This window comes from Lithobates pipiens, unplaced genomic scaffold, assembly GCF_037356315.1.
Source record: "Lithobates pipiens isolate NorthernLeopardFrog02 unplaced genomic scaffold, aLitPip1_a1.2 Scaffold_13, whole genome shotgun sequence".
NCBI lineage: Eukaryota > Metazoa > Chordata > Amphibia > Anura > Ranidae > Lithobates > Lithobates pipiens.
Window position 1 is genome coordinate 469,757,521 of NW_027507718.1, and position 12,273 is coordinate 469,769,793.

The window sequence follows — 12,273 nt, forward strand, 5'->3', positions numbered from 1 at the left end:
TACGTCCACGTGAACAATGCCTAACAATACACGTGCCACTTGTATTTAGACAATCTTTGCTTTTCCTGAAGTTCGGCTTTAAAACAGAGAGCTGGACAGAAATACGAAGAAAAGAGAGAGTCCTGGTATTTTATATAAGTAATTACCTTTACAGCTGTACATAAAGCACACTTGTTGACTTTTGAGACAGGAAAAACGGTTATACTTACTACAAATTGACTATTCACTTTTTCTAAAATCAGTTTTTCATTTAATGCCATAGATTCTCCCTTCCTCTTTTTTATCCTTTTCTTCTCCAGCTTTTTGCAGGCGTACATTTTCCCAGTGGCTCGTACTTGGCATGCGCACACCTGGCAGAACAGCAACAATGTGGATCAGTCTGGCCAGATCGGCCAAGTGAAAACGAGTGGGCCGATTCAAGAAGCTAAAATGTACTAAAGTGCATGTAAACCCGAAAAATAAACCTCTTTTTGCTCCCCTTTAGTCCATAAAGCATAGAAAGTTTGTTATATCTGTTTCATCAGTGCAAAAAACAAAAAAACAAAATGCCAGTTTGACTAATCTAGAAATACAGTGCTGTCCTGGGCAGTGTTACCAGTCTACCTGTGAACTATAGAACACTCTGCTACTATGTCATAGCGAAGATGAGAGGATGGGTGTGTTCTATAGTTCTAACGTGAAAATAAACAAGGAAACCCAACAAAAAAAAAGGCAGCCACCATACTGTGCTTATATTTGGATAGACTTTAACCTAAAAGTATTATTCTGCTGACTGTTGGCTAAACTAAGACCCCATGCATACTTGCAAATTGAGTCATCAGAGATTACATGTGGGAGACCCACCGGGGGTTCCTGGCGATCAGCTGCGGGTGACAGCCCAATTCAAAGTAACGTGAGGCTGACAGCTCCCGCACATAATCACGTCTGCTCGCATGTAATTTCATAGAGAGCGTATATGCTGCAAATGATCTGTCCTGGACGCAGACTGTCTGCGTCCAGGGCAGATCATTAGCGGGTTCTCAATCCATAAGCAATTACATAGGAGTATCTGCGATTATCTGCGTGAGCGGTCAGCCTGCCATTGCTTTTGATAGTGCTGCCAGCAGTCTCCTGCATGTAATCTCCAATAGCGCCATTCTCAAGTGTGAATGGGGCCTAAAAGCTGATTGGTTACTGCAAGTCACTGCACTCTACACATTACTTAAAGGAATAGTTCACCTTTACCATGAAACTGCCTATGCAGATAAGGGGCATCTGTAGAAAAAAAAACTGTGCAGCTCTGACATAAGTTGAATAAAGCTTTTACTATAGGTGTAAGCCATTTACATAGCTTATGAAGCCTGACTGGAATACTCCCAGGACAAGTGAGGCCTAGTCATGATTGCTCCCTTCCACCAGCACAGGAGTGAGCTCTCAAATTCTGAGCTCAGAGCTACTGCATCAGGGGAGAGAAAGAGAATGTGAGGGGGGTTAGAATGAGAGAAAGAGCTCACTCCTGTCATGGTGGAGGTGAGCAGTGACAACTAGGCCTCACTTAGCAACGTCCTGGGAGTATTACAGTCAGGCTTTATAAGGTATGTATATGGCCTACACCTATAACAAGGGTATGATTCATGTAGCACCCTGGAGTTTAGGCAGGGTTGCTCGTCTCAAATTTACTTGCCAAGAATAATTATCCCGGTTGATTGTTAGAGATCTATTAATTTCTCCCTAAGTTTGGCCTTGTTGCACTTTTCTCTTCTACCACTAGGTGGCCGGGTACTTGGTGGTACTAGATATCAGAAGGGCAATGCAAGGTCAGGTTGTGGGTATATGGGGTATTTCAGCAAATGCGCAGGGGTTTTCTTGAATCCCTTGGACTGCAGGGAGAGACAATATATTCGGGTGGAGTCAGGTGATATGTATTCTGTGCCACCTGGACGGCTGTCTAGGTGGATGTGTGTTGTACTGCCCAGGCTGCTAGGTCATAGATTGGGCCTATTCTGGGCACATCTGGGTGCTAGGCTGTGTGAGGGCCTATCCAGAAGCCAGAGAGCAGCGCAGGGTTGGGATGGTGGTTTGCAGTCCAACAAAAGTGACAGTACTGTCGGCCGGAGAATCCATTGTGGTTGGAGGTAGAGGGGAAGCTGTCACCAGTAAGGCACTATCTGCCAAATTACCAGGGACAACAGTGAATAACTGAAACAAGTACCGGAGCAGTATTCTCACCAACCGGGGACGGTGAAAAATCAGGAAACTTCATTGGGTATCAAGCCAGGGACCCAGCCAGTGGAGGTGACGCTTGCAGAGCAGCCTTGTGTGTCAAGCCAGGGACCGAGCAGGCCAGTGTGGGTTAAGCTTGAGAGGTATAATGAGTGCCAGGCTAGGGACCCAGTAGAGTAGCGGGGGGTGACGCTTGAGGAAGATACCACCGTGAAGATTGGAGGAGCTCAAGGGATTCTGTGGCAGTGAATCAGTGGGTCTATTGAGAGACCAGGAGTTAAGTGGGCTGAAGAACTACAAAGGGTGATTGTAGAAAAAGTGAAAGAACTGTTAAGCTTTGTGTTAGGAACGGTTAAAGACTGTTGCCATAGGAGACAGCATTCCTACACATGCAGATAACCCTCTCTCCCCCCAAAAAAGTTTGTTAAGAGAAAAAAACTTTCTTGTGCATTCAGGAAGTGTCTGCAATAACTGAATATCTTATATCTTAAATAACTTTAACTACTCTGCACCCACCATGCCTCACAACCCACTACATACAGAAGGAGGTCATCTATCTCTGGCCCTGGAGGTTCTCATTAGATCAAAGGAGGCCTGGGACCTTGCTACATTCATCTTCAGTCACAGCTGCTCCATTGGTTTCTAATCTACAAACATCCCTTACTTGCATTATAGGCAGGTTTTTAGTAAAGATGAACTATCCTTTTAAACAAGGCTCTCCATTAACAGCAGCCAATCACAAATATCCTTCTGCTTATTACTTGCTGCACTCTGCCCATTACACCAAAATAGTGAAGCTTCATTAGAGGGACTTACCTCACCAAATCCACCCTTTCCAAGCACGCGGTAATGTCGGAACGTGTTCTTGGTGACCGGTTGCCTAAAATATAGAAGTATTTTATTACATTTCCTGTATAAATATTTGTTAAATTTATCTTGTAACTGATTGCCTATAATTCAGTAACAGGTTCACTTTCAGTTCAGAAAACTTTTTTTTAATGTCTCATATCAATAGTATCAGCACTCCTCTTACATAAGCCAGCGTGTGCTTTGGATTTAATAGACCGCTAACAGCACTCAGCAGTAAGGCAGCCAAAGTTTATCCCATTGTTCTAGTGGTCCACTGGCGTCCATTAATATCATTACATCGGATGCCAAACACAATAAACAGCAGCTTCCTCTCACATCACAAAAGCAAATATACCCTTTACGATTGTGAAACACTGAGAGTCAGTGCAGACTGACAGCGGCACTGGTTAGCATGGAGGCAACGAATGAATTCCGGGGGCTGACTTGTGCAAGTTTCATGCTTCGTCTGCTCTGTACAAGGCAATGTTCACACTGTGTTTAGCTTTTTTTAAAATATGACGTTATCTGGGGAGTATAAAGGACTTTTATGCCTCCCAGATCACTTTTTCCTGCATTTAACAAATTACTTTTAAAAAGATTATATATTTTCTGAAAGCAAAGACCTTAACCATTTTGCCTCCCTTTATGACCAGGCTATTTGTTGTGATATGGCACTGCGTTACTTTAACTGACAACACTGTAGCCAAATAAAATTGATGTCCTTTTCCCACCCAAATAGAGCTTTCTTTTGGAGGCATTTGATTATCTCTGTGGTTTTTATTTTTTGCACTATAAACGAAAAAAGACTGACAATTTTGAAAGAAACAAAACAATATTTCTTATTTTTTGTTATAAAAAAAAATCCAATAAAAAAATAAAATTAAAAAAAAAAAAAAAAATTTCTTCATTAGGCCAATATGTATTCTGCTACATATTTTTGTGGACCAGTGCTAAAAAATATGCACTGTTACTGTACTAATGATAGTGGCAGGGAAGGGGTTTTAACATCAAAAGGTCAAATGTGTTCCTAGGGAGTGATAACTGTGGGGGGGTCTGCTTTTCCTGCAAGAAGGTAGAGATCCGTGTTCCTGCTTAGCAGGAACACAGGGTCTCTTCCTTCCCTACTCACAGAATGGCGGTCTGCCTTGTTTACATGTGCAGACTGACGCTCTGTCTCTCTTTCGGGAACAATCTGTGTGCCCCTACTAGATTGTGACAAACTCAATTTTCTATAGGTGACACTTTAAAAGCCCCTACAGGTCATCAGTCTAGAGGTAAACATAAATAATGAGCCTAGAATTACTGCTCTCACTCTGGCATGCACAGCAATATGCAACGTACAACAATCCACGTTTGCATACAGTAGGTGCTCCTGAGGCGTGTTTTTTTGCATTTGTATGTGCGTGTATGTGAGAGTGGGGAGGGGCGTGCTTGAGAAATATTTAAAATTTTTGACACTTTTTTTACTAAAACTTTTTTTTCTCTGGTGAAAGGTTCCCTATATGAGGCATCAGGGGCCTTGAAGGAGTGGGAGATGTTGCCAAGGTGTGCATTTTACAGCTACCAGATAGGTGGTTTCTACCAGGCCTGCATAATCTAACTGCTAACCCCACCTCAACCCAGGGTTGTATCTACCACAAGACAAACAAGGTGTTTGCCTTTGGTGCCATTTTTCAGGAGGGTGGCGCCGCCCCCAGGCAGAAGGGGCACTACGACTCTGTTCCCATGAGCACAGTCCAAAGTACTAGACAGAGCACAATGATATAAATGAAGAATACAGCACAGTACAATGATCAGTGCAACGTGGTGTATGGGGTACAACGATTCCAATAACTGCCAAAGCCAGCGGCATATCAAGGGGGGGGGGGGGGGCGGTCGGCCCCAAGTGCCACACATTGGGAGGGGGAGCGTCAGGCCTGCGTCGCCCATTGTGACCGCTTTGATTTGAATAGGCAGGTGCACACAGACAGTCAGACAAAGTCCTGCCTCCTGGATTGTCTCTTTTGAAATACAGCACACTGGTCCAATGCTGGGGCGTGTGACATCTATCATAGGAGCCGATCAAGGAAGCAGAACTTTGTGCGAATGCGAGCACTGGGAACACTGGGCAATTCAAATCAAAGCTGTCACAGCGGGCGATCCCCGATCTGTGTGCTAATCCGGCTGGCTCTCCTCTTCCTCTGATCTCCTGCACTGATGAGGCTGCATTGATGAGCACTGGTCAGTCTGAGCTGATGGGCACTGGTGAGGTGGAATTGATGATGGGCATTGATGGGCACTGGTGAGGATGCGCTGATGTGATGGGCACTGGTGAGGATGCGCTCACATGGGCATCGGTGAGGCTCATTTGATGGGCACTGGTGTGGCTGTAGCCGTTGCCATAGACACATTCGTAAAGAGGAGGAGTTGATTGACAATAGGGTTGATTTTTTTCTAAAACTGAAGAGTGCAAAATCTGGTGCAGCTATGCATTGCAGCCAATCAGCTTCTAGCTTCAGCTTGTTCAATTAAACTTCGAGAAAAAAAATACTGGAAGCTGATTGGTTTCTATGCAGAGCTGCACCAGATGTTGCACTCTCCAGTTTTAGTACATCAACCCCAATGTGTTTTGATTTTAGGTAAAGTTATATTGAATTTCCAAAAACTATTTCAGTTTAGAGGAATGCTTGTGGTTTGATCTCAACCAATTATGGAGTAAGGAAAACAAACTAAACTTAATATACGATTTTTGGCCCAGTTATACGATGTAAATGACATTGCTTAGGTTGTTAATATTAAAAGGGTGGAAGGAATTTGGATTAAGCTGGGTGGAACAGATCTAAAAATATTTAGCAATTACAAGACCTAACAATCGCTGCCCAAATCCTTCAACACCATTCACCTTATCAGCAACAGAATGAGGCACTTGTCTCAATGGAACTGCAAGTCTGCAGAGAAAAGGTGCGTCTCGTATGGTGCTAAGTGACGAGAACATGTTTGGATAATAAAGTATCAGAAAAAAAAACCTGCAAATTCTATCAATTCTGTTATAAAATGAAGCCATTGCTGGCCGCATATGGAGGCCACTACTACGGTCCCCCTGAAAACGCTAGCTGCCTGACCTTTGATGATGATCTATTGACCTTTTGGATCCATGAGCAAGACCATTATGCAGATCAGTAGTTCTGGCTTCTCTGACTTTTTTGATATGCATGCTTGTTCTGGATCAGAGTATTGAAACCAGAAACAGGCAGGTAACAAGCATTTTCAGAAGGAGGTTGTCTGTTTCCATTCTTCTCTTTGGTAGTTTAATTTAAAAAATTTTTGCTTGCTTGCTAAATGTCAGTGGAGTTGAATGGAGTTGATAAAATATGAAACAAGACACCCTGGGCCCTTTCACAGCTCTGTGTTGCAGTAATATGTACATTACTGTAATGCACGGCTCTGTGTGTGGTGTGGTGCCATTCACTGTGAATTGAATGGGCTACTTTATAGTGCACGAGGCTATGGACATTAAACTCTTTACACTAATTTCTGTTCTTAACAAGCAGTAAAATAACTTTATAACACAGCCTCACTGGTCTCTCTGGCTGCTTGTCATGTGAAGTAATTAATCGCTGAAGATCCTAAAAGATCACAACAAAGTCCACCCCCCCATTGCAGTGCCTTTGTCATGAACTTTGTAGATGAATGTCAGAGGTGAACAAGGGCTTGTTTTAATAAACTGCTTTTAATGCTTGTTCAGAATATTTAAATACTGTACTGTGTGCAATCTTGGCAAAGGTTCACTTTAACATGCAATGTAAAACACGTTACTGCACCGCAAGGGATTACAATAGTATGTTTCCGTGTGCTATTCCAACTGCTCCATTATAAAAATACATCACATATGCAAATAGCACCTAGATACCTAGCCATTAGTTTGCAGAGAGCTTGGTCACCTGGCCACAAGTTGCCGAGAACCTGGTTAGCCACCTATGAGTTTCTGAGAGCCTGCTTACCTGATTATGAGCAGCTAGAAGCCTGTTTATTTGACTAGGAGTTGCTGAGAGCCTGGTTTACGTGGCTATTACTTTCTGAGAGCCTGGTTACTTGGCTATGAGTTGCTGATAGCCTGGCTTACTTGAATCTGAGAGCCTGCTTACTTGGCTATGAATTTCAGAGAGCCTGCTTACTTGGCTATGAATTGCCGATAGCCTGGCTACTTGGCTATGAATTTCTGAGAGCCTGCTTACTTGGCTATGAATTTAAGAGAGCCTGCTTATTTGGCTTTGAGTTGAAGAGTGCCTGGTTACTTGGCTATGAGTTTATGAGGATCTGCTTACTTGGCTATGAGTTTATGGGGACCTGCTTACTTGGCTATGAGTTTATGGGGACCTGCTTACTTGGCTATGAGTTTATGGGGACCTGCTTACTTGGCTATGAGTTTATGGGGACCTGCTTACTTGGCTATGAGTTTATGGGGACCCGCTTACTTGGCTATGAGTTTATGGGGACCTGCTTACTTGGCTGTGAGTTGAATGCCTTGTTACTTGGCTATAAATGGAGTTCCTTGTTACTTGGCTATGAGTTGAGTGCCTTGTTATTTGGCTACGAGTTGAGTGCCTGTTTACTTGGCTATGGGTTGAGTGGCTTGCTATGTGGCTATGAGCTGAGTGCCTACTTACTTGGCTATGACGTGAGCGCTTTGCTGCATGGCTGAGTTGAGTGCCTGGTTACTGGCCTATGAGTGGAGTGCCTGGTTAACTGCCTATGAGTGGAGTGCCTGGTTACTTGTCTAGGAGTTGTGTGCCTGGTTACTCGTCTAGGAGTTGTGTGCCTGGTTACTCGTCTAGGAGTTGCGTGCCTGGTTACTCGTCTAGGAGTTGCGTGCCTGGTTACTCGTCTAGGAGTTGCGTGCCTGGTTACTCGTCTAGGAGTTGCGTGCCTGGTTACTCGTCTAGGAGTTGCGTGCCTGGTTACTCGTCTAGGAGTTGCGTGCCTGGTTACTCGTCTAGGAGTTGCGTGCCTGGTTACTCGTCTAGGAGTTGCGTGCCTGGTTACTTGGCTACTTGGCTAGGAGTTTATGAGAGCCTGCTTACTTAGCTATGTGTTGAGTGCCTTGTTACTTGGCTATGAGTGGCTAACTAGCTGCTTACCTAACTACAAAAAGCTGCTGCCATTACAACATTGAAAAAACGATGGTTACATACACGGGTAAACCAAAAACAGTATGTAACAATATGTATGTACCATTATGGTTCAATATTCTTTTGAAAGTTTTTTTTTCCCCCTCTATCAAGCTAGCAAAAACGTGTCGATCGTCAGAGTAAAGGCCCGTAAACACGATTGGACTTTTTGACAACAAACATGCAAATTAAGGCAACATCCGACCGTGTGTACACTCCATTGGACAAACTTTTTCAGTTTTCATCGGACAAATGTTCGCTCTGCAAATAAACTTTTCGTCAAAAAAAGTCTGATGGAGCAAAGTCCGATTGTGTATACAGAAAACCATAGGACTTTAGTCCAAAATAAAAACACGCATGCTCAGAACCAATAAAAAAGATCAGACAACAATACAGAAGTTGACCAAAGGGTGGCGGTAAAGAGCAGAAAAACCATGTGATTTGGTGAAAGTTGGCTGAAAAAGTCCTGCCGTGTGTATGTTTAACAAGTTCACGGCCAACGCCCTTTGTACAGAAATCCATGGGAAAGTTTGTTTAAAATCAAATCGTGTGTATGAGGCTTTACACGTTAATGAGTCTGTCCAGCCTAATGTGGTATTTCATTTATTTCTTGATACTGGAGAGTTGTACTAGTTTATTTAATTACTCAGGTACTCTAATGTTCATGTCTAGATTCTTGCTATGCTTGCCTACTGCATCCATTATAAGAGGACCTTCTCATCTCAATGGAGTTTTCATTTTGATAAATTATACAGAAAGCACCAGAAGAAGTGAAACTCCATTGAAGGCATGAGAGTCAGGCACATTTACAGCTCACTGCAGGAGTCCTAAAATGACACCAGTAAATTGAGAGATGTATGATGTCTGCTAAAGGCATCAGAATCCACACAAAATGGGAAAACTACTGCATAGGCTTATTGCTGTATTTTTTACAAACATATTTGTTTGGTATTTCCCCTTACTGGCTTTGTGTTAAAAGCAGGAAGCAGAGTATGTGCTAACTGTCTGTGCATCCTCCATACTACAACCATGTGTAATGTCTCCATAGGAAAGAAAGCCCACTGATGGAATCAATTTCTTTTTCTTGGCCTGTGTAGCCAGTCTTTATTTTAATCTGTTCTTCTAATGACATATGGTCACTCTATCCCACTATCTCAGACCCTACAAATGTTTCTCTGGATGTCCCACACTGCCCCGATAGTCGTAATCTTTATGAACACCTATCTTACAAATGGGAAAAAAAGATAGTTTAACCAGATAGACCTGCAAATTTTGTGGGCCCAATTAGGTAGGACATGCCTACCTAAAAAGTATGCTTTTAAAAAATCCAAACAAAGAATTTTATTCTAATTTAGACCTGGACATCGCTCTACAACACACAATGCAATTATCACTTATAAAGGAAATATAAATGGTTACATGAAGATTTCTAAAAGTGTTCTCTTCTCAAGAAAGCCATAATTGCTGCAGCTACCAATTACATACCTTGCAACATAAGCAACAAATTGATCGCCCCTGCAGGCTCCCTCTAGGCCATGCAATGGCTATGCAACCAGTCCTCTCAGCCTTTTCTCTAAAACACTCTGGTGGTTGCAGGCACTCTGATGTCACTAGTTACAATGCAGGACCAATAGTCTTGCATTGTATGTGAGGACATTGAGGGACTACCCACTAGCTGGTGCATCAGGAATAAGAGATAAGTGTTGACTGCCTTGCTGCACTGTAGGATTTTTCATTTTCCTGGAGACAGGCTTCAACAGTGTACATATTAATATACAAGAATTGATGTCTGCAGAGCCTTAACCACTTGACCTCCGGAAGATTTACCCCCTTCATTGCCAGGTCATTTTCTGTGATACGACACTGAGTTACTTTAACGGACAATTGCGTGGTCGTGGGACTTAGTATAAAAAAAATTAAAAAAAATTATTTCCTTTTTTCCTCACAAATAGAACTTTCTTTTGGTGGTGTTTGATCACCTCTGCAGTTTTTATTTTTTGCGCTATAAACAAAAAAAGACTGACAGTTTTGAAAAAAAAAAAAAGCAATAGATTTTACTTTCTGCAATAAAACATATCCAATTAAAAAAAAGAAAAAAAAAATCGATTTTCTTCAAAAATTTAGACCAATATGTATTCTGCTGCATGTTTTTGCCAAAAAAAATCCTAATAAGCGTATATTGATTGGTTTGCAGAAAAGTTATATCGTCTACAACTATGAGATATTTTTATTAGCAATGGCGGCGATCAGCAACTTATAGCGAGCCTGCTATATTGCGGTGGACAGTCGGACACTGACACTTTTTGGGGACCAGTGACACCAATACAGTGATTAGTGCAAAAGTATGCACTGTCACTGTACTAATGGCACTGGCTGGGAAGGGGATAAACATCAGGGACAATTAAAGGGTTAACTGTGTGCCTAGCCTGTGTTTGTGTACTGTGGGAGGTGCTTTTACTAGGGGAAGGCATTGCTCCATGTCCCTGCTTTGCAGGAACACAGGGCCCATGCCTTCCCTACTGACAGGACAGCGATCTAAATTGTTTACATGAGCAGATCGCCATTCTGTGCTGGATGCTCGGTGGGTGTCGGTAGACATAGAGTCCGCAGCACCTCCAGATCAGCTCTCGCTGTGTATAAACACAGACCCGGAAGTGTCGGATCACGTACTAGGAATGTGATCCGGCACAGCAGTGCCACCTTTCCACCGTATAAGTTATATATATAAGTTGGTTGGTCTGTGTTCTGGATGTGTTTCTGCATTTGTGTTTTTGATGCCTTCTGTTGATTTTTTTCCCTCTATTTTTTCTTAGTCTCGATTGATGACATGTGCGTTTCAGTGCATTTTTATTTATTTATTTTTCTAAATCTTTTTATTGCAACAATGCAATTACAAGTCAAAATGGGCAAATGTACAACAATCTTATGTTTTCACAAAGTGAAATATAGTTGCATGATATAGTCAGATATGAAGACAAACAACAATGCCTCCTGAGTCGTTTAAATTAGAGTAACATTGAACTCATGTGAGTATTCCACCACCGCGTTATTATTACATTAAAACCACTTCCCGCTCACGCTATAACCGAAAGACGGCTACAGCGCGGACGTTACCTGCCGGGAGGGCGTCCCTGGAGGTCCTCCTATTTACTTCCGCAATGCATGCTCCTGAGAGCACGCATCGAGGAAGTTCTGTGCTGGCCGTGTCCCTTGGACACAGCCAATCACAGATCTCTGTAAATGGCCAATCACAGCGGCCGTTTACAGTGCGATCAGCGTGTCCAATGAGAGATGATCTCATATGTAAACATATGAGATAATCTCTCAGCGCCGCTCTCCATCCTCACACAGACAGTGTGTGAGGAGGGAGAGATGAACAGCTGCAGCGGCCGCAAGTTACAAAAAAAAAAAAGTTAAATAAACTGCCATCTGCCCCACTGCCATCTGTCAGTGCCATCTGTCCCCAGTGCCACCAGTTGTCAGTGCCATTTGTCCCCAGTGCCATCTGTCATCAGTGCCACATCGTGCCATCTGTCATCAGTGCCATATCAGTGTCATCAGTGCCACCTATTAGTGCCATCTGTCACCAGTGCCACGTATTAGTGCCATTTGTCATCAGTGCCACCTGTCAGTGTCATGTGCCATCTGTTATCAGTATCACGTGTCAAATGCCACGTATCAGTGCCATCTGTCATCAGTGTCACGTATTAGTGCCATTTGTCATCAGTGCGACATATTAGTGAAATCTGTCATCAGTGCCCCGTATTAGTGGCATCTGTCATCAGTGTCACATCAGTGTCACGTGTCATCAGTGCCCACAAATCAGTGCCATCTGTCATCAGTGCCACATGTCATTGTCCTGGTGCTCCAGGGCCTTCAAAAGTGTAATAGGTAGTCAACAATTTAGATGTGTAATTTATGCTCCCTGCATGTTGGGCCTCTCTATGTGGCCAGGCTGTGAAAAAGTCCCACACATGTGATATCATAATACTCAGGAGGAGTAGCAGAATTAATTTTGGGGGTGCCATTTGTGGTATACACATGCCATGTGAGAGAAATAACCTATTACAATGAC

At 43.0% G+C, this 12,273-nt stretch overlaps 1 protein-coding gene across 2 annotated transcripts in view; it reads right to left on the reverse strand.

Moving 5' to 3' along the window:
- Positions 1-12,273, reverse strand: part of GRK4 (G protein-coupled receptor kinase 4) — a 357,240-nt gene that overhangs the window by 54,323 nt on the left and 290,644 nt on the right. For both annotated transcript variants that reach the window (XM_077477876.1, XM_077477877.1), the window contains exons 7-8: positions 3,019-3,082; positions 210-350 (exon numbers count right to left, since the gene is read on the reverse strand). In XM_077477876.1, the coding sequence (XP_077334002.1) occupies positions 210-350; positions 3,019-3,082 (205 nt within the window). The remainder of the gene's footprint in view (positions 1-209; positions 351-3,018; positions 3,083-12,273) is intronic.